Genomic DNA, 27492 nt, shown 5'->3' with positions numbered 1-27492 from the left:
TCTCTTCAAACACTTTAGGGGAAGGATCTAGCAAACTAGCTGATATTTTTACAAAAATCATTGGAAAATGTCAAAATGGTTTCCATACACCATGAGCTTTAAGCTAACAGTTGTTAAATATGCCAAAGAGCATGGGACCTCCTCCCACAGAGCATGTCATCAGATTGTAGAGGCAACAGGAGGAGAAGCTTCTTCAGATGCCAGAAGAAGGTGATGTGAGGGAAACCTCAAACCTCTGAGGTGGCGGGAGGTGGAGCGGGAGGTGAAGACCTGGATTCTGGAGCAGCGTCAAACTGGGAACTCTGTTTCCACCAAGATGATTCAAGAAGAGGGTAAAAGGATTGCATGAGAAAAAACCAGTGTTGATTTCTCAGGGACTCCTGAACGGTGCTTTAACTTTATGAAGAGAGAAGGTCTGACCATGAGGACACAAACAAAACTTGCCCCCAAATCTCCAGCAGGCTATGAAAATCAAGTTCTGGAGTTTCCTTCTATATGTTTCAGAGGACTTACAACTTGAACTGTCTCAAATCGCCAAAACAGATGAGGTCTGGCTCAACATTGATGAAAAACTATTGTATGTGAGAAAACACATTCCACTGTTCTAGTCTGTTGTATAGATGAGACAGAGTTACCACTTAGGATCATCTTTAAAAGAAAGATATTTCCAAAAGAAAAGATACCAAGCATAGTTATTGTCCACGTGCATGAAAAAAGGATGGATGAATGAAGAAGGCATGAAAACCACCTGGTTTAACAAAGTCTGGTCACAAAAGTCTGGAGCAAGGGTCATCAAACTACGGCCCACGGGCCACATGCGGCGGTGTAATTGTATTTGTTCCCATTTTGTTTTTTTACTTCAAAATAAGATATGTGCAGTGTGCATAGGAATTTGTTCTTAGTTGTTTTTTTAAACTATAGTCCGGCCCTCCAACAGTCTGAGGAACAGTGAACTGGCCCCCTGTTTAAAAAGTTTGAGGACCCCTGGAGGATTACTTAAAAAACCAGATTTGCTTGTTTTTGATCACTTCAAAGCCCATGTTACACAAAGTGCAAAAGCAATCACAGCTGACTTAAAAACCCAACTTGCTGTGATACTTGGTAGGCTAGCCAGCCAACTGCAACCTCTGGTTGTGTCAGTAAACAAACCTTTGAAGGCCTTCATGAAGAAAGAGTAGACGTCTGGATGCAGTCAGCTCAAGAAAGTATCCAGCATCCAGATTTGTGATTAGATCCTAAGACCATGGAAAACAGATCAAGAAAGAAGTGGTTGTGAAATTATTTTAAAAAATCCAGCATCAGCAATGCTGTGGATAGAACTGAGGATGATGAAATTTATAGAGAGAAGGGATTCTTCAGAAGACATTGGTAAAGTAGAAAAATGAAGAAAACAATTCTTCTGATATTGACAGTGATTGAAGAACTCTTAGCTTACTGGTACATAAAATTTCTTGTGCTTTTTAGTTATTTGTTACATAAAATTTCTTATACATAATATGTTAAAAAATAGATGATAAAATTTCTTTATAATAGAAAAAAGTACCTAAATATAAACAAATACAAATTTGAATTAAAATGAGAAAATTTTTCTTAAAAGTTTGGGTCAAAAATGTGAGTGCACATTATACACAGCAATATACAGTTGTTTCCACAGTAGGAATGTGCAACATTAAGAATCAGTAACTTTGGCTTGGTGCCTGTAGCTCAGTGAGTAGAATGCCAGCCACATACACCTAAGCTAGCAGGTTGGAGCCCAGCCTGGGCCTACTCAACAACAATGAGTATTGCAACCAAAAAATAGCTGAGCGTTGTGATGGGCGCCTATAGTCCCAGCTACTCGGACGCTCAGGCAAGAGAATCACTTAAGCCCAAGAGTTTGAGGTTGCTGTGAACTGTGATGCCATGGCACTCTACTGAGGACAACATAGTAAGACTTTGTCTCAAAAAAAAAAAATAATAATAATAATAATAATTTTTAGTGTATTTTCCCAACATTTTGGGGTAAATGAATTAAACCAATAGTGACGTGTATAGTTTTAGGAGAATGTATTTAACATTCTAATCTCATATTTCTATACTGAATGAATATTACAAATTATACTGTCTGAATATTACAAATTATACTGAAACTTTGATTTTCTTTAATGTAGACTTTGCTGCCTGAGGTGGGAAGCCCACACTCGCAACAACTCAGAATGATAATGAGTACCATCCAACGAAAGAGGCCATATTCAATGAAGGTAAGAATGAGGTTTTGCTTTTTCCTTTCTTCAAGTGTTTTATTTTTAAATTTCATTAATGGCTCTTAAAACACATGTCTTATATTTTTATGAGGTAATCTTTGATAGAAAACTCACACCAACCCCTTAGTATATCTACCTACTTATCAGTCAAACATATAAAAACAACCAGCTATTGCCATGGGTTAAGCATGAGATAGCTAAGAATTACCTCAGTAATCATGAAAACCCTCTTTACAATTTAATAGCAATTGGTACTGTTAATACAGGTCTTGAAATGACTTTCCCTTGGGTGCTGAAAATTACCTAATTATGGAGGAATCATCAAGAACGTTTGTAAAATTTGATTTATTATGATTTTTGACCTATGATTTATGAAACAATTTTGTTATTCACTACCGGGGTGTCCAGTCTTTTTTCTGCTGCATATTGGAAGAAGAAGAGTTGATTTGGGTCACACATTAAATACAATCACAAAGGAAAGCCGATGAGCAAAAGGAAAGGTCTGTGCATACGTTTTGTGATATCCAATTCACAAAACAGTCCTCAAATAATCTGCACACAGTCCATGGGCCACAGTTTGGACACCTCTGCCTCTATTCCTTCTAACTCCTTGTATCTTTTTCTGAGTTTAAATAAAAGAATTTAAAATGTCTAGAACCCAAGAAAATTATACATCATTGCTAGGTCCCAGCTGCTCACCTGTCATCCTTCCCAGCTCAATATTAGAATCTCCTGGGATTTGGATGTACAGGTGATAATGGTCACGTGTATGTAACACAGCTTACTGCAGAGGTAATAGAGACTCACCTGGACGCAAGTGTCTACAAGTGCCAGGTTATAATGGGGCCAGTTTTCTCCTGAAATGTAAATATGATGTCAGTCTAAATTAGCATTCTTAACTGTGACAGTAACTCATGTGTGCAAACATCAACTTTTGGTGGAGCTTAGGGAAATTGAATAAACAGCCGATGAACACCTTTGAGGCCTTTAGCAGATGTTCCAGAATGGTTTTCACACCACATAGCACCTATTTGGATTCAGTTTAAGGGCAGGACCTTACACTGCCAGCAGGAGATGGCAGAGAAGGCACAAACTAAACACATTCTCCACACAACACTCAAAATGCCCTGGGGACGTGTAACCAAATCTTAGTGTCTCAGGAAACACAAATCGAAAACTGCTGGTATTTAGAATGCACGGCTGTGAACTGCAACCCTCCAACTGGCTCCACTGGCAGAGAAGAGGCAGGACTAAGTGTGGAGATCATTTTTATGCTCCATAGCCCTTCCTTCAAGAAAAAAATAACCCTTTACCTCAGCTTTGATTATAAAAAGACTTGGAGGTAAGCTTTGATATTAAGTGTGAATAAAATATGCATATAAGCAACTGTGTGATAAAATAATTTTAGATTAAATTCTTAAAGAATCAGATTTTCTTATGTATCCCCTCAAATTCATATGTTATTGTAAGATTTCAGAGTGCTCTCTCCATCTCCAATTCGAAATATCTAAAATCTACAAATGTCAGAACTTAAAGGAACCTAGGAGATTAAGGGGTCCAACTCCAGCCTTTTAGCTCTCCCCACCTCTGACAGATTTGAAGTGAGGCTCAAACCAGCCCACGAGCTGGGACAGCATTTCAAAGCTGGATCATGGCAGATATAGGGCTCAAACCACTTAGTATAAATGTACTTAGCATTATACCTTTTTCTCCGACATTTGAAAATCAACCACACAAAGGAAAAGCATACTTTTAAAGACTCAATACTGAATAGGGGAAAAAAGCTGGAATGGGAAGGTTCAAGAAGAACAAAATCAAATCCAGTAGATACTGCTATTTTCCAGGTTATGCTAATTATTTTTCAGAGACTCAATCCCTCAGACCTCGTTGTCTGCCTATTCTTACATTTGTGGGGGAGCAGAACAAAAAACGGTTTCTACACAGTCTGCTCCCAGATGATCTAATCAGGGGCCTTACTGAAGAACTGCAGTCCTGCCCGGAGTGCTTCTCTGTGCTACAAATGCTTTTAGTTCTCTGTCCTTCCTCTTGTATTTTCTAGATTATTCCCTCCCCACTAGTTCTATTTCACAGTTTACAAACTGTCCAAATCTGCCTGCACTGAAGCTGTTGCTTCTCCAAGATTCTGCTTCTCTTTCCTTTTTCTTTCATTCATTCTACACATATTGATTGAGCATCTGCAGTATGCCATTCTACAACCAAGCTCTTTGAAAAAGTTGTCTGTATTAACTGCTTATATTTCCTCCCCCTCATCTCTCCACTTCTCTGTGAAATGCCAAATTACTAAAGACAATTGATTCTCAGTCCCTGTACAGCATTTAAAAGACTGCATACTACCTCTTTCCTCAAATTCTCACATCTGCTTGCTTTCAAAACATCACAGGCTCCTGATTCTTCTCCTTTCTCCGCGACCCTTTTTCTTTGGCTTCTCTTCATTTATCTGCCCCTTAAGAGCTGGTATTCCCCCAAGGTTGTGCCATTGTGCTGTCTTTTGCTTTTTTCACTCCAACATTCTTCCTAATCCTTCCTATCATTTAGTTATTCCCTATGAATCAGGCAATGAGAATGGAGATTGGCTTTTGAAGAACATTTAATTCTTTTTTTTTTTTTTTGAGGCAGTCTCACTATGTCACTCTCGGTACAGTGCTGTGGTGTCACAGTTCACAGCAACCTCGAATTCTTGGGCTCAAGCAATTCTCTTGTCTCAGCCTCCCAAGTAGCTGGGACTACAGGTGTCCACCACAGTGCCCGGCTATTTTTTTGTTGCAGTTGTCCTTGTTGTTTAGCTGGGGTTCGAACCCACCAGCCCTGGTGTATGTGGCTGGCGCCTTAACCACTGAGCTATAGCTGCCCAGCCAGAACATTAATTCTTTAAGGCCTCTGGTAATATGACCCAGAGAATGTCACATTTGGACCACTTGAGTTAGCCAGTCCTTCCATGCAGAGGAAGGGAGGGAGACCAGCAGTGATCATTTTAGTATTCTCCTCCCTCTCCACAGGGCCACACCCCTCACTGTCAAAATGTAAAGAGGGGGGATAAAGATGTATCCCGCAGTCCATTCCAGCTCTTAGTGGTGTTGGTGCCCTTGAGGAGGAGACCATCTGTGGGTCAAGACAACCCGGGCTCCACTTTAATGAATCCACTTTCCTGAGTTTTCCACTATCATCCTGGCACAATCAGTGGTGGCTTAACTTTGTAGATAGTCAAATGGTTGAGCAGGATATTAATTACTTTAGCTTAAAGCTAAATTTCTTCTAAGGCTGAAATTCATTCCACATACTACTTACCCCCTCAGATTGCAACCAGACACATGTTTTTAGAGGTTGTACAGTGAGCACCACAGGAAAACAAACAAAAATATAACCCAAGTGAGGGAGGGGGAGGGGATGGGAAGGATAGTAGGGGGACCACACTATGGAGCACACTGCAAGTACAAGTTGGTTCTATCATGTGTAGAACACAAATGTCCTAATGCTATAATTGGGTACATGAGATGAAAGCTATGCTGATTAGTATGATGGAAGCACTCCAATTTGCACAAATAATCAACACACTGAAATGAGCATAAATGTATTTATGATCTATGTACAAGACTTAATAAAAAATAATAAATAAAAAATTCAAAGCATAAAAAAATATATAACCCCAGTGAATGGCTGCAATAGAAAATACCCCAGATGAGCCATGTAACCCCCCATTAATTTCCACAGAGAAAGTAAATTCTAAAGAAATTGGAACTTCAGCTTCCTCTCCCCATAGCACCTCCTTGTGTCCACTCGTAGCCTGCAGAGTATCACTGAAGCTACTCACACTGCTGCTGCCCCTTCCAGAAAACAGCAGTCATAGGGGCTCACGGATAAGGCTGGAAAAAAATGTAAATAGCCTTGGCTTCAGTCCATCAGGAAGCAAATCTTGAGCTCCTTTGGAGAAATCTCCATTGACAGTTTTCCTTCTCTGTGTAGGAGTGGAATCCATGCAAACAATATTTCAGTACCACATCCCCTGCTTAGTGCTGACATCTGAAAGCTGAGTCATCACACACACCATCTAAATCTACGTGGAACCGGCTGAGTTGTAGTGGTGTATACACACACACACACACACACATTTTAAACTAGGTCAGGGCAGTTTAAAATGTATCACCCTAAGGTGCAGCAAAAATGTCACAAAGGAAAAAAAGCAAGTGTATTGACAGAATTATTTGTACTTGATAACTAAAACACGTTTGATGCAAAAGTAGGGCCAGGCTAAAATGTGCACATCCCTTCCCTGCTGTAGCTGGTGAACCTGCTAACTAACCGCAGGCTCTCGCCATGCAGACCCACTGGTGGTTTCACAATGAGAGGAGGCAGTCAGATGTGCCAGCTGCTCTTAATCACATAGGAAGCAGGTGGAGAGACATACTATGCGGGTACAGCTCAGTTAACCCCATTTGTAGCCCCATATATATCCAGCTCTGACCCTTCATATCATCTACTCTGACTCCCTCAAACAGGAGTGAGTGGGTACAGGGAAGGGCTCAAAGTGTTCATGACAAAATGTCCCCCTTGGGCTTTCTCCCTGTGGGTGTCTTTTCCCAAAGTTGCACTGTCCAATAGTGTGAGCCACATGTGCAATTCTAGTAGCCGTATTTAGAAAGTAGCTGGGCATGGTGGCTCATGCCTGTAATCCTAGCACTCTGGGAGACCAAGGAGGGTGGATTGCTTGAGCTCATAGTTCTAGATCAGCCTGAGCAAGAGTGAGAGACCCTGTCTCTACTAAAAATAGAAAAACAAGCTGGGCATGGTGGCACATGCCTATAGTCCCAGCTACATGGGAGGCTGAGACAAGAGGATCGATCAAGCCCAAGAATCTGAGGTTGCTGTAAGCTATGACTTTATAGCACTCTAATGTTTGGGGTGACCCAAACATTAAATTAAATAAATACATATAAAGTAAATTCATTTAAATAATATATTTCATTTAACCTAATATATCCAAATATTATCACTTCAATGTGTTCAGTATAAACAATTATTGAGTTTTTTTACATTTTATTTCTCATATTAAGTCTTAGAAATCCATTGTGTATGTTATATTTACAGCACATCTCAATTTGGAAAAACCACATTTCTTTTTTTTTTTTTTTTTTTTTTTATTGTTGGGGACTCATTGAGGTTACAATAAGCCAGGTTACACTGATTGCAATTGTTAGGTAAAGTCCCTCTTGCAATCATGTCTTGCCCCCACAAAGTGTGACACACACCAAGGCCCCACCCCCTTCTCTCTGAGGAAAAGCCACATTTCAAGTGCTCAGTAGCACATGTGGCCGGTAGCCATAGTACTGGACAGCACAGCCCTAGAGAACTGCGATGAGCAGAGGATAGGCGTTCTCCTAGGTCTCCCGGTGTGATACCCTCTGTATCATCTCTCAAATCTACCCTCTTTCTGTATCCTGAGCCTTCATTCAGATCCTGATGGTTTCTGACGTAGATACTTCCAACTACTTCCTATCTACCAACCTCGTTTCTTCATGTCCTAATGCATGGCGCATACTTGAGCCAGTTAACTGTCTCCTTTCATTCTTCTGTGCCTTCCCTGGATCACATGTCCTATAAAAGCGCAGACTCATTATTCTGGTAATTTCCCACTAACCTCTCACTGCACACTATTTTAAATTGCACCTGAACTTTATGGCCACCCTGTGGAAGCCTGTGATGATTGACGTGCCAGCTGTATTGCATTTCTGGTGCCTGGTACATGGTATGGAATGCTGTCTGGCCCTAACCCTGTCCTTTAAGGCTCAGGTGACAGTCACTTGCTTACAGAGCCTTTCCATAGCATTGTGCTTATGTTTTATTTTTTGCCATTTAAAATTGTATGTCTCACTTTTGTGGTTTGGGGATCTGTGCTTCTTGTCCTCATTCCTAGTGGACATTCTCCAGTGTTTGATAAAATAGAAGCAGACAAAATTGAAACGTGTTAAAGAAATGTTTATAACCGGCAGCTGTTGTTGTTTTTTTTTTTTTCCTAGCTCACAATAGTAAAGCAGCGGGAGCAGCCAGAAATGGTTTTCCGACAGTTCCTGGTAGAAGACAAAGGACTTTACGGAGGATCATCTTACGTGGATTTCCTCTGTTGTGTTCACAAGGAGATCTGTCAGTTGCTGAATTAATTGAAACTTCTCTATCATTGATGTTTCATTTCTAAGGAAATCTCCTTCTTGGTGCCTAATTTTCTAGATGATAATAGGCTAGTTTTGATTTCTTGCTCATTTGCAGAATAGCCTTCTGAGACAGCATTTAGAACTTCAGCTTCGGTGCTCAGGTATAAAGCCAATGAAGGTACCATTGTACCATAAAGGGAACAGTCTATTTCTGATTGCACAATTTTGAATTTTTAAAACTGATGCAGATTGCATTTCATGAAAGGCAAAGTTTACAGAACCTTAAACATTCTCAATTTTCTTTCCTTGTGCCAGACATAAATTATTTTTCAAACTTTATAGATTTGAGGTAAAAAGTTGTCTTTGTTCCTCTCCCATTTGCAGTGAGGAAAAAAAGCTTGATTTTTACATTACACTTAATTTTTTTAAACCATGTAACTCCATTGAGCAATTTTTTTTAAATTAAGGTTTGAATAGCAAACCTTAAAATCAATCTGGTAGAACAATTTGTGTTCTGCGTTGTTTTTTTCATAATTATATATTGTATATGTTAAAACTTTTTCCAGTTGTTTTGTCTATAAAACTGTCTTTATCAATATTCTTAATGGTTCTTTGTACAATTTTGAAGGTTTCTACCTGTATATAATGGCTCTTAACTAGTATCAATAAATTACTTCATGTACTCTTAGTAGGTAGAATTATTCATTTTTATGTATTTTGAGATTTTAAAAAGAAATAAGGATAGTACTCAAAGTGTCTTGGCAAAAAGTTATCTAAATGGATCATACAAATTAGAAAACCACTATAGTGAGTATAGAGCAGGGATATCTGGACTGGTCTAGGTGGGGAGCAGGACGCAGCCCAGTATGGATTTTCCAGAGGAAGTTACATCAAAGCTAAGTCCAGAAAAAATTATTGGACATAGCCAGGTTGTTAGTGTTGGTAAATACTCTGGTAAGAGGAGAAAATATACATGAAGGCCCAGAGTGGGGAAGAGCATACATTACCTACCATTTAAACTAGTGAATTTAAACTTGGCTGGAACCGTTACACTAAGGAGAGACGATATAAAAAAGATGGCAAGTAGATGGAGTCCTGGTGAAGGGGGAGTTTGGACTTAATCCTAATGGCAAAGTGAAGACATTCAAGGTAATTTAAACAAGAGCGGCAGCATCAGTCATTAGAAAGATCATTTTGGGGTTGTGAGATGATGGAATTGCAGCAGAGGGACCATTAGCTTATCAGAGTGGTCCGTTTGAATTCATGGTGGCCTAAACTAACTTAGTTATTTAGTTGGGAGGGGGAAGCCATAGGAAGTAGAGCTGATACTAGTAAAAGGGAAGAAATTGTCAGAAAATGATTTCTGTTTCAGGCAGCTGGGTAGATAAATGATTCTCTGAGAAGAAACACAAGTAGAAGCAGATTGTATTTTCAGAGCAGTGCGTGTGTAAAGGATAGTGGTTCAACTTTGAACATGTTGAGGTCCCTCACCAGCTACCCCAGGGAGACAAACTATAGCACTGAGAAATACAGGTGTGCAGCTCAGAGTAGAGCTGTGCCGGAGATTTGAAAGCCATCTACGTATAGAGAAAAGCCATACAAGTGGCCAAAAAGCTTATGAAGACAGACTGCAGAAAAGACAGCAAATCCCTGGAGCAGAGAGTAAACTAGAAACTTGTGAAGGACACTGAAGGGAGGACCAAAAAGGTAAGAAGGAAACCTGGCAGGAGGCTGTCACTAAGCCCAAGGTAAGAGAGGGGTACGTGGAGAAACTGGGCAGCCAGCTTACAGGCTTCCAAAAGATGAGTTATAGAACAGAGAAGATGTATGTTGTGATCAGTGGAAAGGTCATGGGTCACTTGGATGGGAGCAGTTTCGCTAGATCAACAAAGAGGTCTGCTATATTAGAAGAGGTTGAGGAAGTGGAGGCCCAGTGGAGGGAACTCTGGAAGGGGATGAAAGGGTGGGTCACAGGTGGAGGGGAGGATTTCTTATTTTAAAACATGCAGAGATTAACATTTAAATCGACATTTAAATGCTGGTGGAAAGAAGCCAGTATTATGTTGAAAAATAGTGGCAATATTGTACTTCAAAGAATGCTGAAGGGGGAAGCCTGAAAAAATATTCAAAAGAGCAAGACCCTTGGAAAGCAGAAAGAATATAATATAAATGGAGAGACTAGCTCTCAATGGTGGAAGAAACTTTTTTTTTTTTTATAATGGAAATGCTTCAGTGAGTGCTGAATGATCACTTACTCTTCCCCGCTCACCAAAAAAAAAAAAAAAAGTGTAGATGCTGCATCCTGGTGCTCTGAACTAGTTCTCCCCTCCCCAAACCTCAGGAGGCAGCAGAGCACAATGGCTCTGGACCCAACAAGACAGGTTTCTGTATTGGTTCCACCACTGGCTGTGTGATCCAGACCAAGGTAGAAACTTTCCTGTGTCTGTTTCCTCTTCTATTGTTTTAGGAATTAAGTTAATAAATAGAAGAGGTTCAGAATAGTGTCTGACACATAGCAAATGTTATTATTTTATTAGTTTTTTTCTTAAACTTTCTAAGGTTCATAAAAACTAGGACTACTCTGACTTCATAATGTACTGGCTACTGCTAGGCCGTAAGTGTCTCAATTGTTATCCTCGAAATAAAGCTACTATCTTTAAATGATACGGAAATGTCCAATTGACAGATCATTACAGAGATTACAATAAATTCACCAATAAGGATAACTTGTAATCTAAGCTGCTTTCACTGTTAAAAACCAAAACCTTAATTTTTAAACCAAAGACAAGAACTTGCATTTTAAATGCGGAGGAAACAGTTGAAAAAAGTAAGTTTACTCACTCCAAAAGGCACATCTTTGAGGTTACTAAATGGCACAGCTTCACTTTCTAAAGACAGTAAATTGAGGATACGTAAGAACTGTCTATTAATAATTTTTTTCTTTCTTGAAGGGAGACCTAGAAAAAAATTTTTTCACATTAATGTAGCCAGATGTAATTAATGTAGCCAGATGAAAACATTTCTTTTGTGTGTGTGTGACAGTTGCACAACTTTGTGAGGAAACATACTTCTCTAAAAAACAAAAGAGCAAAAATCAAATTTTAGATCAATTGTTTTAAAGGATAATCTGAAATTGAACTTCAACTCCACTAGGAGGTATTATACATTAGTGTCTAAACCTTCCAGAAAGTTTGAAAAGGCAGTTCTTTTGGGGGAATTGAATATACAGATTTTAATTGCTAAAAACACAATAGTAATCTGGATTAAAAGAAAAAGTATTAGTTGGAAGAGACAATAGAAATCTCCTAGTCATCATCTCCAATGGATATCTACAGAGCTCTGCTTGAGAATCAGTGAGGAGAAGCTCACTTCTTTCCCAAGCAGTCATTTATGAACAATTCTGCTTGTTAAGTTATATTTAGCAGACTTTTCAAGTCAATTTGGGGAGGCAAAATTACAAGTGTTTTGTCCCCTGCTTTCAAAAAGGAAACTATAATGACGACTGCAGATCCGGTATCAAGAATACAAACTTATACAAGAATATTTGGGAAATGCTTTTTATGATTTTTTAAAAAAAATTTTTACCAATTACAAAACTACTGCAATGAAAATTTGCAACTTTGAGACCTTTTTAGAATAAGACTTCAGTTTTTAAAGTCAGTTTATTTCAAGTTGAGGTATGCCTTGGGTCCATGAAAAACTAAATATCAATTACTGATGTTTGAAGAATACTTTAAAAGCTTCTTTTTTAAAAAATTAAAGTATGTACCTACCCAGAAGTTGTCCTGAAAAGCATTGGTCTACAAAGGGACAGCCAATTACACAAGACATTTAAGCCAATTACCTTAATATATTGAACTAGATATACCTGAACAAAAATTGAGTTTTGACTTTTTGTCCCCTGCTTTCAAAAAAACAAAATGCACACACACACAAAAGGCCGGCTGATGATGCGGTATTCATTCTTACAATTTTAACAGTTGTAAACGAAAAATTTGTACAAGTATAGGCTTCTCTAAAAAGTGTGTTTTGTCACAACACAAGCTGCAATAGGTCTCTATGCTTTTTCCCACTGGACAGTCAATGGCTTGCAATCACATCACTGTTTGCAACTTGAAAGTATTAGTCAACATTTTCATCCTTCTTTGTGTATTCCAAAGAAAGTCAACTTTACAATATGCTTTCAAGGGTGATGATGGTTTCCCATCCCAATCAAACTAACTTTTTTCTCTTTAGTAAATTTGGTCCCACAGTCTTTGGAGGCCAGAATTTTAAATATGCACGCAGTATTTAGTTAGCCAAATTAAGAAATTTTAATTTCACTAAAGTATAAGCAAAAGTCACAAACTATTTTGTCAGCCTCTAAAAATTAGGTGGATTTCGTATGAACATCTCAGACTTGCCCTCTTTCCTCTGTGGTGACAATTACCTGGAGTGATGTGTTGTCCACCTACACCACGGCATGTCATCTCAAGTACCCATGCAGCCAAGTCAGTGGCTGTTCACTAAGGCTTCTGTGCTGCTCCACTTCTCTCAAAGAGGAACTGAGAAAGCTCATCAAAGTGGGAAACAGAACAGATAAGAAACATGGGAGATACCTGTGGTGCATCTTACAGGGGTATTTGTGAAACTTGGTAAATGTAGAATGTAAATGTTTTGGCACAGTACCTGAGATAATGCCAGGAAGGCTATGTTAACCATTGTGATGAAAATGTGTCAAATGGTCTATGAAGCGAGTGTATGATGCCCCATGATCATATCAATGTATACAGTTATGATTTAATAAAAAAAATAAATAAACATATCCTACATCAAGCACACAAAGTAAATTCAATGTGAGTTTAAAATGACATGCTTTTCTTCCAGAGGCTTAAGAGGCTTGCACCCCCCTGGGTTACTCGCAGAGTTAGGCTTTTGGAGTAACGAATTTCTTAGGCCTTTTCTCTGAAGCAGTACACCCCGTGAAGCCTGAGATCAAAGGGCATGCCACCCTTCCTCAGAGATAGGGGCCAGAGGGTTGACATATGTTAACAACATATTGTCAGAGGTCTGTAGGTGCTCTGCCCTCAAGGAAGGTCACAGTCATTACTTCATACTGAGTAAACTGAGTGAATGCTTGAAGATATTCAATTCCCCTGTGGCTACTTTCATCTTTGGTATCTCCTTTTAGCTACCTCCTCAAAACCTAGTCACTGTTTGGAGGAAGAGATTTACTACGCAAGTGATTGCATTGATATGATAAATATTTCCTTTCAAGTTACATTACAGATATGTAAAAAAGAAGATAAGATGATGAAACTAATAGATAAAAGATTAGGTGTGTACGTGACTGGAAGAGTATAAAACTAAAACTTGGAATAAAGAATTTTGCTATATGCCAAAAAAAAAAAAAAGGGAGAAAGAAAATGAGTAAAAATAACAATCTCCGTGTATTTAACATGCACACGATATTCCTTAGAAAGATAATTATTCCATAAAAAACCCAAACTCCTGGCCTGCTTCACTGATTTATATTGTATACTTGGTTTCTGCCTGCATTTCACATCGCTGACTTCCAGATTCTCAATTCTTTACAAGTATTTTTGGAAAAACCTCACTTACCTGATTTTCACTGTTTATTAACACTTAACAGAGAAGCAAGAACTATAACATATAGCTCAAACTGATCATTTTAATATTTTGTCCAGTACTGGAGAAAGTTTACTGGAAAAAGATGTCCAAATTATCCATATGTACATTAAATGAGTTGACGGATTGTAGCTAGTAATTTTATATAGATAGTCCCTGAGTTACAAACATCTGATGTACAACCCACATTTATGAACGTAGGCTACCAGAGGTAATAGGTAAACATACCTGTTCCGACTCAGATACAAATTAAACTTAAGAACAAACCTATGGAACCTATCTCATTTGTAACCCAGGACTGCCTGTACCTGAGTAAATGACTGAGGCTTTGAGAGCAGACGCAGCGTGGTAACCCAGAAATGGAGTCTCCGCTGGGCTCCGTTTGCCTGGTAAGTTCCCTAACCTTTTGGGAAGTTCTAGATGCAAAGCTTCAAAACTGACCACAGACTTGAGATCTCAGCTAAAAGTTCAGGCTCTATCCCATTAGAGGCAAGATGATCATAGCCCTACATGAGCCCCAATATTCTAACCCTTGTTCTAAGAAAGGCCTTTCTAATAAGCAAAGGTTGTTTTTAATCACAAAAATATGAGAGACTTTCAGATTAAAGACTACCATTTAGAATGAGTCCCTACTAAGCTTTCGTTTTGTCAAGTTAATAAGGATTTTATTAAACAAATTAGTAACATCTGAAACTATACTTCAAAGACTAAATCTTACATTCTAAATTTAGGATGAAACAGTACATTTTAAAATAAGCCGTCATAACTAAAAGACAGAATTTAACAATTAAGATGGGTAGAAAGTATTTCAAAAGACTTAAAAAGGAATTCCTCCTAGTACTAGGCATGACACAGAGGCACACTGTGGCTCCCAGGTATTACACTTCACTAATTAATGAAACCATGGCACAGCACTGACCTGGGTGGGGATCAGGGAGCTCTGAGCCAAGGGCTCACAAAGAATCAGTATGGATCCCTTTCACCTTTGGACCTGTGACCTGGTTGTCATGCCAGACTCCGTGCTTGAGTCCCACTTTCCAGTACTACATCTTGACCTCTCACAACGTACCGTTTCATGGCCACTAATCTACATTGCTATCCCCACAATTCCCTGGTCTAATCTGGTTTAGTTATGTATGGGTATTCTGGGGTATCCCCACCCCAAAATCTGCTAGCTGACATCAACTACCTGGCTTGTTTTTTCTCCAGAATGAAAAAGAGGAGGAAAGTATGTCTACTCATGCAGCACTCTGGGCCCCCTAATGCCCATCCTCGAAAGGCAGGAGGGTCACAGGGAGAATGGCTCCCACTGTTGACTTGGAATACCTAGGAATTTTGTATAAACTCACGCATGCTGATCTTAGGACTCTTAAACTGAAAAAATTCAGGATTATTTCATTTATTAGCTTCTATTCCCAATAAAGAATCAGTGAAGCAAGTGAAAATTTGTTTCTAGATAATTTTGTGAAAATACAACATGTAAATACAAAGAGGATCAAAAATCAGAAGAGCTCAGAGTAATGAATTTTCATTGGGACCCTGTCTTCAATGAATAGACAATCCTGTTGTAAAAATAACATCTCAACTTTTACTGAAAGGTAGAGAAACTAGTTATTTAAAAGTTATTAAATAATTTGTTATGTTATTAAAAAAGGGTAGTGAAGGAAAGTACTACCAAATCCAAAAGGGGGTGGGGAACCAGCCATGTAACAGCACCTCTCGCCCCCTACCATGAGAATGTGACCTGTAGCAGCACCTCTTGCCCCCTACCATGAGAATGTGACTTTTTGTAACTGTTCCAGGAGATAGCCCCGAGCTGAAGCAGATAAAAGGGCTAAGCAAATGTTTAACTGTTAATCTTGTCTTAAGACAGTTGAGTAATGAACCAGAGTTCTTCTTACCTAGAAAGCCCCTGCTATGTCTGCTACCCCTCCCTACTTTGTGGTTAAAGCCCCTGCCATGTCTGCTACCCCTCCCTACTTTGTGGTTTTTGCCTTTATAAGCTTGTAAAACCTGCTGTTCGGGGCTTGACTCCTCTGCTCCTGAGAGAGTTACGAGCTAAGCCCCAGCATGCTGGAATAAAACCCTCTTGCTGATTGCATCAAGTGCTGTCTCTTGCGGTTGATTGGGGTCGTCGTAGTCCAGGACAGAGTGGGGGTCTTGTCCCAAGTCTTTCAGTAGAATCATTGTCAAAAGGATAAATTCTAGGTTTGCATTCTTTTTCTACCAACTCTTTTCTCTATTTAGTGGGCTGTGGCTCCCCTTAACTTTAAACCTACCAAGAAGCTATTCCTGTCTCTCTGTGAAGACCTTGTGATACAAACCTCACAGTGTCTACATCAGCTAGGCACCAGGAATGTCTCTTCACTTAGGGTAGGCCCGGGGCAAAGAACCTGAGAAAAGAGTTCTGTTTACAGGGCAGGGCTGCTCCTTAGCCAACACTAAGTTGCCCAATAGAAGTGGGCAACTGGAAATTCCTGTGTCCTGACTTCACTCCCTAGAATGATCTAAAATTAGAACTCTGACATCCATAGTTCTAATCGCAGATAATTTATAATTTTACTGACATTGAAAATATACCATTTCCCCCAAACTATAACCCAACTATGATACATAGTATCTACATTACAAAAGGTGTTAGTCAAATAGTACTAAAAGACTGATCAAGTTAATCATCAGGCTTTTAAAAATCTCAACCCTATTTCGATTATTTGGTCTTTATCTTCAAACCAAATCTTCAGTGGATAACCTCATCTTAGGTGTGGTCAGAGCACAAGAGAGTCAATAAAATGCATCAAAGACCAAAAGAACAGTATGATTTTGGGTCAGTCTTTTCATTTTATAAATAACAACAGTAATTCCATTTACAGAAAGTAGATTCTCAAATTTCAAAGGCTTCAAGTTTCATTAGAAATATCGTAAAACAATAAAAAAGTACTCATGAGGAACAATAAGGGCATAATTTCATTCATCATTTAATTCGTTTAAAACATGAATTACAGTATAGAAAAAGAAATGACAGCATGAAGTCTTACACCAGCCCCTTAGAAACAACACAAAGCTTTATTAATAAAAGGCAACTGCAGTTCATTTTCTGAGCTATATTCTGAAGAGTCTTCTGTAATTGATTTTACATTAAATTTTCTCCATAACAAGTTTGAAGATGTATGTCATTTCCTCGTCCCACATACTTTATTCCACAAAATGTTCAAACCAAGCATCTGACGACCAGGTATCTCTGTCATTACTTCTGTTACTTTATTTTGCTAAGGAATATGAAACTACTTCAAGTCTACACCAGAGTTCTAGCTCTTGTCCTCGTTTGGGTCTTAGGAAGCACGACTAAGAGTCATATTTCACTACATAATTGAGATTATGACAATGAGCTTTTTTGTTATTTTTTTTTTGTCTGCCTACCAAGTTCTACTTCACTCCTGGGATGTCTATCTCCCCTATCAGATTAGATTTGGGAGAAGGTGATTTTGTTCAAAGTCTCTCAACTTCTTCAATACTCAATCGTATCTAAGTTTATTTAAGATTAAAAAAAGAAGCCTACCCCTTTTTATTCTTTCATCAAGAAAACGTTAAAACTCTGACAAAAGCTTACCATCTGCCCCAACTCCATTCTGTCAAGGCTCCCAGATAGCTCCCGTTTGCTACGACAGCAATAGGAGGATGCACATTACCCACTCCTGTGGGCACCATGAACCAAAGATTGGAACTTTTTCAACTCTTCAACTATTTCTAAGAAGCAAAACTTTTGTAAGTAGTTGGAATTTATAAGAACAGATTCAGTCTCTGAAGTCTACTTGTGTTGCTCCATTCTGTTCATGCAGATGACAAGAGGCAGAATTGCTCATTTATCCTGAATAAAACCAAACAGTGTGTGTATCAACTGCAAAGGAGGTTGACTAAGATTCCTTCAGCTCAGAGAAACCAAAGTAAAGATGCAAGCTTGAATTAAGTTCTAAAGTAAGTTTCCCACTTGAAATGCAAATAATAAAGATAGTTAGAGGGGCATTAATATGATCAATGTCATCAAAAATTATCGAGGTGGAAAGCCACCTCTGTGTGCGCCTCCACGGCCCCCTCTAAAGCCACCTCTCTCTCCTCGGAAGTTAGATCGATTTCTTTCTCGTCCACGGCCAGCAGAAGTGCCACCTCTACCTCCGCCTCTGGGTGCTCCCCCACCCCGATCAGATTTAGATTTGGGAGGAGGTGATTTGGGTCGAAGTCTCTCAATTTCTTCTGTACATCCAGTCAAGTAGGAATTGGGGGCACTGAAATAGGATGCATACGTTTCTGCATTGTAGTTGCTATTTGTAAGCGTTGGTCCAACTGTGAGCCAGCCTGAAATGGAGGGAAAAAAAGATTATTATTTTTATTTTCAGTTCTTTCTTCTCTTATTCAACCTTTAGGGACTAGGTTAAATTCCCAATGTATCCTTAAAGATGTCCCTATCACTCACCCTATACTGATCTCTTTTACAGAATTCATGGCACTTAATTATGGTCATATTTTAAAGATGTCATGTTTACATATGTTGCTTCTCCTCCTAGATTGTAACTTTTGTAATATATCCTTCTCAGTGTCTCCATCCACATTCTGTCTGTGAGAATAGCGCTCAGAAAAAAATTATATTACACATTATATTGAATTTGAGCTCAGTGAGTATTTATTAAATTATGTATCTTTCTTCTTATGGAAATGGTACCATCATTTTTTGGTTAAAATCTTGGAACCAACTTTTGCTCTATTCTCACAGATATGTCCTAGAAACTCAACCACTACCATGTTGCCCCATTCATTCCCATCTTTTCATTTCTACTGCCACCCTCAAACTTAAACTTTTATTTTTCACAAGGACAGTCCACTACTATACCACAACATGTAATAGATACACATGTGTATAGTGTCATCATCTCCCAACTTCTAGTTTCTCTTCCCTCTAAAAGTGGAAAATCTGAAGCAAAGCCTAAAACATGTCACTTCTCTGCTTAAAAACATTCTAGATTTTACACAAAGCCCAAATTCATAAATACAAAATGTAAGTCTTGAACTAACTTTCCAATCACATTTCTCATTAATGCTTTCCAAAAACCTTTGTTTAAACCCTACTTTGTGCCCATATTATTTTCTTTTCTATCCAGCTGACTTGTTAAAATTTCACCCTTCAATATCCAATTCAAATATACTTTCTATATGAAATGAAAACTATTTCTCTCTTCTCAGAAATTCTATTGTACACTATACTTCTATAAGTAAAAAGGTATTTTTGTCAATTACATTGCTAGACAACTTTGCTTGTAAGGATATTTTTCTGATTGATTAAACTGTATCTGGAATGGGAGGAACTATAAATTAACTATGAACACCCAATAGAAACACCATGCTTTTGGATTCTTTGGGTGTGGTGATTCTTATAATTGACATGTCTTTTGAGGGATCCTGGAAATATGCCTCTGGAGTATTACAACAGGCATGAGATCCTTTGGAAAAGGTCAAATCTTTAAGCATTAGGCTCTTTATCACTATACTAAGGGCAACAAAGTGAGACTGTCTAAAAAGAAAAAAATAATTGCCATAAAATGAAAAAATATTCTGCTAGGAAAACATTCTAAAACATAGTAGCCATTTGTGTATATTTTCTTCATGGTTTTAAGAAATCTTCAGTATTTAACTGTATAGTTTCTTCAAATGCTTTTGAAGAAAAAATAAAAGATCTATCATATTGTGCTTTAGCTATCAACTAGTAGACACCATGATAAACAGAGAAGACACACCAGATTAATAAGCACATTCCACACCTCTGCGATCACACTGACTGTTCAATCTGTGAGATTTTTACTTGCTCTCTTCTGGTTTGGCATTCTTACATGCTCTCATGGCATCTATGGTATTGTGGCACGTGACATACAGACAATGGGTAAGAAACAGAAAATTTAAAGATATAATAAAAATAATTAATATTGCCTCTTCCCTGTCACACGGCCTCTTATGTGAATAAAACATGCAAATCTTTGCAGGGTAAACTGGTTATAGAAGCCCAAGAGATTCATTCACTACCCCCTCAAATTCTTAACTACATCAGTGTTTTATACAAGTTCTAAAGGTATCACAAAGAGCAGAGTAAAGTTAAAACAGCCTGGCATCAGAATGAATTTGATTCATACAGCTACCTTTTAACTTCTACTTTAAAGCCATGGCAAAATGGTATTTCCATGGTACAAATGTGAAATAGCTTAGAATACCTTCTTGAGGAAGCAGTGTATTTGAGGGCTCAATCCAAATAAATACCTCTTGAGCAGTCTCTCAATTGCCCCTACTATTAATATTATTAATGTGATTAACCCCCAAACATCAACCAAACTTTTCTTCCTAATTTTGTCTTACTACAGCTAATACCAAAATAATTTTTGTAATAATAGGCAAGAGTAAAGCATTAGATGAAGTTTATAAGTAAAAAATTAGATTTGAGCCTCAAAGACTTTAACTGATACAGATAAAAATAGAAGATATCCTACTTAAAAGACATAATGTATAATATAACCAAAGTGTGTAGAGTGGCCACAACTAATTGGATGAAGAACTCCCCCCCAAAAAATTAAATTATAAATAAGAATTGGCATGAGGCGAAATCTCTACTTTAGTTGCTTCTTATGCTTATAATACCTACACTTAACAATTATCTACTGTCTCCTTAGGTTCTTCCACTCATTTAAAAAAATTAATAGAGATCATTAAAATGATACTATAAAGCCATTAAAATGATTATGAATAATTATTTAAAATGTAGAAAATATCTGATACAATACTGATCAAAAATACAAAATGATGGCTACAATTATGTAAAAATTTATATGCACAGGTTTTGATAGGTACCATTAAAAAAAATCAAAGTACTTCTTGGAGGTAGTGAGACTTTTTTCCTCTTCAAACCTTTCCTAAATGTTGTTGCTTTAACTTTTCAATTATTAAAATATTACCATCTGATGTTTGCTTTTATTCTCCAAATGGTTTTGTTTCTTCTTACTTTTTTTGTTTCCTTAAAAAAACAACTGGCACTGGTGATTATTCCCATATTCAGGTGCTATTTTGGGGCAGGATACGTTAATGGTGGAAGAGAAAAATCTGTTTCTTATTTGCTAAACCAGAGCCATAATCTTGATATTATATGAACACCTATGCTTTCTAAACACATTCCTCCAGTTGAGTATCTGTGACATTACTTTATCTTAAGCTACAAACTCTGTTTGCCAAAATATTTTTACTTTCATAAGAAAGTAAAATCATCCACAGAACTTCCAAATAAGTTGTTCATGTATATTTGCAGAAGTCTTAACAATTGTCAGTTCATTCTTTACCTGTATATATACTATGTATACAATAACATATGCATGATCTATAACAACTGAGGAAAAGCTGTTTTGAAAAAATTAAGGAAACTATAAAGATTAAATCGTATCATTCTCACTCTTTAAAAATCAATACTATTTTAATTTATACTTTAATAATCCAAGGATGCAAGCTGCAATCTCAAAGATAACCAATGAAAGAATAAAAGAATACCTAACAAGTTAATGAAAAGGACAAATGGAATAATAATTAATCATCCAAAAGAAATAAGAGAAAAAGGAACACAAAATAGATGGTGCCATTGTAAAACAGTGAGATGGTTAAAAGTTCTGTTCCATGAACTAAAAACAAACAAAAAAAAAAACCAGTGGTACAAGGTAATGTATGTCAAATGTATCAGGAATTACATTAAATACAGATTGACTAAACAGTCCGATTAAATAAATATAAACTGGATGATGTATTTAATCATAAAAGATCTTAAATGTGATGATAGCAAAACTCAAAGTAGATGAATGAAAATAATATGTCACCTAAACACAAACCTAAGAAGTTGGAATAACTGCAATAATGCCACATGAAGTAGAATTTAGGGCAGAAAACATAGGATAAGGAAGGACATTTCATTAAGTATAAAGTATTTTGATTAAGTATTTGAATGAAAAAAGGACATTTCCTTAAGTATTAAAAGGGTTAATCTACCAGGAAGGTATAAAAATTTTAATTTTATATGTACTTAATAAGAGCCCCAAATAGATATAAATAAAAACTGACAACTAAATAAAGAAAACCACCATAACAGATTTCAACAAACAAAGTAGTTTAAAAGTATCAGTGAAAACAATTGATGACTTAAATAGCACACAATACTATAACCAAAACAAAAATAAAGTATATGTTCATTTCAACTGGACTTGGAATATTTATTACATTGAGTCATAAAGTTAATTAAACAAATTACAAAGAATTGAAATTGATCTGTGCTACCTGACAACAATATTAGGCAAAAATAAATAAATTTTTAAAAAATGCCTATAATCCTAACACTCTAGGAGGCCAAGGCAGGTGCATTGCCTGAGCTCACAGGTTCAAGACCAGCCTGAGCCAGAGTGAGACCTCATCTCTAAAAAAATAGCTGGGCGTTGTGGCGGGCACCTGTAGTCCCAGCTTGTCAGGAGGCTGAGGCAAGAGAATCACGTGAGCTCAAGAATTTGAGGTTGCTGTGAATATGACGCCATGGCACTCTACAGAGGGTGACAAAATAAGACTCTGTCTCAAAAAAAATACATAAATAAAATAAATCAACACAATAGTGAATAACCAATGGATTAAATATATAATCACAATAAAAATTAGATAATTATTACTTTTGAAATAATAAAATACTACATGTCAAACTTTTGGAATGCAGTAAAGCTGTGCTTAGAGAAATTTACAGGTCTAAATATAACACTATAATATGAAAAAGCTTAATAACAATAATCAAAACATACCTCAGATAAAAGATAAACTCAAAGCAGGAGGAAGAAAACAAAACATAAGAGCAGAAAATAATTAAATAAAACAAAACATGTAAAAAAGAATGGGAACCCAAGCACAAATTGCGACAAAGTGCTGGTAAAAACCATATCTGAAAAAGACTGCTATCCAAAGTAAGCAAAGAACTCTTAAACATCAGTAATAAAAAAGTGAACAACCTAATAAAAATAATAAAAGACTTTAAGAGATACTTCACCAAAGAAGACCTACAGATAGTATTAAGCATATAAAAAGATGCTCCACATTGCATGCCATCAGGGATTTGCAAACTAAAACATATCACCACACATATTAAAATGGCCAAAATCCAGAACACTACCACCACTGAGTGCTGGTGATGATGCGCGGCAACAGCAACTCTTACTGCAGATGGAAATGCAAAATAGCATAGACACTTTGGCAACTTGGAAGCAACAAGACACCCTTCAGAAGGTAAATGGGATTCTATTCGGCACTAAAAAGAAAGTACGTAAATGGAGAAATAAATGGTGGTACAACCAGAAAATGGGATACTACTCAGCACTAAAAAGAAATGAGCTAACACGTCATGCAAAGATACGAAGGAAACTTCAATGCATACTACTAAATAAAAGAAGCCAATTTGGAAGGCAGCTATGCTAACCACTATACCACCAAAGCCCGCTAAAAGAAGCCAATTTGAAAAGGCTACCAATTTGAAAATCATACTATATGATTCCAACTATATGACATTCTGGAAACGGGAAATTATGGAATCAGTATAAAAAATCAAGTGATTGCCAGGGGATGAGGAAAGGACGGGGCTAGGAAGTGGGGCAGAGGATTTTTAGGGCAATGAAATTACTCAGTATGATACCACAATGACAGATATACATCATTTTACATTTGTCTAAACTCAGAGAACACACACCACCAAGAGTAAATTTTAATGTAAACTACAAACACGGGGTGACTATGATGTGTTAGCACTGGCTCATCAACTGTAACAAACATACCTTTATGGTAAGGAATGCCGATAAATGGGGAGGTCTGCAATGCAGGCACAGGGGATTCTCCGTACCTTCCTCTCAATTTTGCTGTGAACCTAAAACTGTACATACTTGAAGTACAGCGAAAAGGGGGACTCAAATACATAAGAATTTTATTTTATGCAGCAGTGTGTCCTGCTTCTCAATACCCATATCCCAAGGAATCATAAAGCTATTTTTTTAAAGTTAAGTCCTACCTGGTCTAATTGTACTATCTCTTCCAAATAGATGAAGGCGTCTTCTCCCAAGACAAAAATGCTCAATTATATGAAAAATTTCTACAGGTTTTTCTATATTGCCAATTTCAGGTTCTTCAGTGATAATTAGGTCAATGTCAACATTAGCATGAATGAAGTCCCCATCTGTGCTACGCTTCACAGTTCCTTTGATCCCCATGAGGCAGTGTTCCTATGTAACAAGAACAGACCAATTAATCTCTTTTCATCAGTAGTCATATTTCACAATATTTTAGTTTTTTATGTCCTCAATCCAAAAAACCCTCATTTCTCTGAATCTTTGATAATACAGTTCTACACACAAAAACAGGATAAGAAAGCTCAGATCTCTGGATGAGTAAAGATTACCGTGTAAATCAGAAGAACAGTATTCTTCCATACTCTTACAACATTCAATACTTCTAAAACACTTCATTTTTGACATCAGATGTGTGCGATTCCCACACCAAGCTATTCCCCACTTCTCTACCAACACTGGAATTCAATTCAACTCTGACACTAGTCAGTTACTGTAGACCCCATGCATAAATCAAGATTTAGTCACACAAGATTGCTCTTCACTTCAGATACCAATCACAAGTCCACATTGTGATTCTGACAGTCTGTAATCAGAGGGCTCCCATGACCACCTTCTTGGGGAATATTTGTTAGAACAGCTCATAGAATTCAGGAAAGCCTTTACATAAGCATTTACCTGTTTATTATAAAAGTATCCAACTCAGAAACAGCCAGACTGAAGAGACGCATAAAGCATCTCTGGGGGAAAAAAAGAGGAAATGGGAGAAGCTTCTATATATGCCCTTTCCAGGCAGACCACCCTAACAGCAATTCCACAAGTTTACCAACCCAGAAGCACTACAGATACTGTCCTTTGGGATTTTATGGAGGCATCATCACACAGGCATGATTCCAGTCTAAGAAAGTTTTAACAAGAAAGACCTTCCCACCAACAGCCCCTTAAAGAATAAAGAATAAAAACTATTAAAGCCTAATAAAAGTAGAAGTTCTCCCCTGAGAACTTCTTATAAAGGAAAAAGAAGGGAAGAAGAGAGAAATATATCTCTAAGCTAGCCAGTTATGAGTCTTGATGCCATCTTCTAAGCCCAAACAAAGGGAAAAATTACAGGGGTCATGGGGCGGCGCCTGTGGCTCAAGGAGTAGGGCGCCGGTCCCATATGCCGGAGGTGGTGGGTTCAAACCCAGCCCCCGCCAAAAAACCACAAAAAAAAAGAAAAAATTACAGGGGTCAGAGGTATCAAAAGCCCATATCTAACTTAGAAATATAGCAGTTGAGGACATGTAGGAATAAAGACTCCCCTCTCTAGCACAATGGGGGCCAATCTAAGATAGTGACCAAAATACAGTACTTTAAAATCATCTTGGATATATTCCTATAATGCTCAATGCTATTTTTACAGGTCTAAGAAAAGGACCTTCCCACCAAAATTAATTAAACAGATATGATTTAGAAAAGCTTCATAAAAACAATAAAAATCACAAAAACAAAACAAAACAGACAATTACCTTTGTTCTCTGAAAGACAGCCTTTGGATCTAAAGTTTTAGTCTTCCCGGGATTGTTTTTATTGGTTTTAATCCAACAAATATCTTCACATCTCCTGTAACCCCACTTTCGTAAACACTAGAAATAAAAGAATTAACAAATGCTTAACTAAAGAAAAAAAAATACTTAAAGAAATAACCAACCAGCATTAAAAAACTTGAGACACTAAATTCCAAGGTGTTACAGTAATTTTGTTTAGTGTAATATAGAAGAAAACAAATGCCAGTCTTCAACAGTCTTCAAATATATAGCTGTAATACAGAATCACATATATGGCTGCTGGATATCAATATGCATATATAGTTAAATACTGAAACTTAATCATACCCCAGTTCTTTAATACTATCTTCCATTCTCATCGATACTGGGTTTTATTTTACTTTTTTTTTTTTTTTTAAGAGATGGGAGTCTCATTTTATCACCCTCAGTAGAGTGCCATGGCATCACAGCTCACAGCAACCCCCAGCTCTTGGGCTTAGGCGATTCTCTTGCCTCAGCTACCCGAGTAGCTGGGACTATAGGCACCCACCAAAATACCTGGCTATTTTTTGTTGCAGTTTGGCCAGGGCCAGGTTCAAAACTGCCACCCTCGGTATATGGGGCCGGCGCCCTACTCACTGAGCCACAAGTGCCGCCCGATACTGGGTTTTAAGTTGTTAAGAAAATACTCTGACCCTCTATTATCGCAAAATAGTCCAAAGATAATTTGATTCCTGCCACCTTAATTTTCTATTTTTCTTACAAAACTAAACACTGTTGAAAATTTTCTGATAACTTCTTTTCAAATGAGTATCTTTTAAAATTTTAATTTTATATTTAATATTAACAACTACAAAAAGTTTTGACTTAAAATTGTTATATATACATCTTATTGGGTAAAATCATACTTAGTCTTTATAAAATCTAGAAAGTAGATTTATGAACATTAGTGTCCTAGGATCTGTAATATATACAAATACAACAAATACTGGCCGAACCAATGATCAGTGACATTTTGAGACCCTAACATATGCAGCTACTCAGCAGCGGTTCTCAACCTTCCTAATGCTGCAATGTACTTTCATTGTTAACAATGGGTCACGATACAGTCCCTATCCCAAGTCACATTAAAAGTAAACTAGGGGCAATAAATGGTATATTACAATATGGTTAGTACTATGATCAAGTACATATACAGTGAAGCATAAAACATACATACTTTTCAGGAATGCTTATCGTGTAAAGTGAGATACACTTCAAAATGAAAACTTAGATTTTTATTTTAAAATCTCCAAGTCAATACCTCTTCGTATCACTAAACATATACTTAGCACTGGATGTTCATTAACATCACAGTAACGTAAATCCTACATGCCCTAATCTACTAATTTACCAAAAGCGCAAGAGTATTTCTCATGCTGAATTATTTTTGTAGTCACTTTTGGCCAAACTCTGCTTTCACTAATATGATAAACTGCTGCATAAATAAATAAAACAAAACCTCTTACTCAGTTTTAACCTAATTCATGGGGTAGGAGAAAGACCAAAGGCAGACATTAGAGTTAAAAAAGGTAAATACCAATAAACCTGTAAACACATACGATACATTTCTTTCTCTCTTATTTGCCATAGCATCTTGGGGAGCCACCACCACCAAAAAAAAAAAAAAAAAAGAAGAAGATACCTAATTAAAATACAGTTAAAGTCTTACTCTTGACATTAATAAATGACAGAAGCAGTGATGTAACCCAATAGCCTCAAACTGAGACTCCTAAGA

At 37.3% G+C, this 27492-nt stretch overlaps 2 protein-coding genes across 6 annotated transcripts in view; one reads left to right on the top strand and one right to left on the bottom strand.

The window, feature by feature from the left end:
- Positions 1-9095, top strand: part of SEC24D (SEC24 homolog D, COPII coat complex component) — a 129292-nt gene extending 120197 nt beyond the window's left edge. For both annotated transcript variants that reach the window (XM_053572074.1, XM_053572053.1), the window contains exons 22-23: positions 2151-2240; positions 8276-9095. In XM_053572074.1, coding sequence (XP_053428049.1) covers positions 2151-2240; positions 8276-8416 — 231 coding nt within the window. In that variant the 3' untranslated portion in view covers positions 8417-9095. The remainder of the gene's footprint in view (positions 1-2150; positions 2241-8275) is intronic.
- Positions 9096-16990: 7895 nt separating this feature from the next.
- METTL14 (methyltransferase 14, N6-adenosine-methyltransferase subunit) overlaps positions 16991-27492 on the bottom strand; it is a 28240-nt gene continuing 17738 nt past the window's right edge. For 3 of the 4 annotated variants that reach the window (XM_053571792.1, XM_053571863.1, XM_053571927.1), the window contains 3 exons: positions 25698-25814; positions 24135-24345; positions 16991-18385 (listed from right to left, as the gene is read on the bottom strand). In XM_053571792.1, coding sequence (XP_053427767.1) covers positions 18081-18385; positions 24135-24345; positions 25698-25814 — 633 coding nt within the window. In that variant the 3' untranslated portion in view covers positions 16991-18080. Of the gene's footprint in view, positions 18386-19818; positions 19927-24134; positions 24346-25697; positions 25815-27492 lie in introns of all 4 variants that reach the window. The other variant, XR_008376038.1, reaches the window with a different exon arrangement.

Source organism: Nycticebus coucang, chromosome 1 (assembly GCF_027406575.1).
Source record: "Nycticebus coucang isolate mNycCou1 chromosome 1, mNycCou1.pri, whole genome shotgun sequence".
Classification (NCBI taxonomy): domain Eukaryota; kingdom Metazoa; phylum Chordata; class Mammalia; order Primates; family Lorisidae; genus Nycticebus; species Nycticebus coucang.
This window is presented reverse-complemented; position numbering and strand designations above follow the sequence as displayed.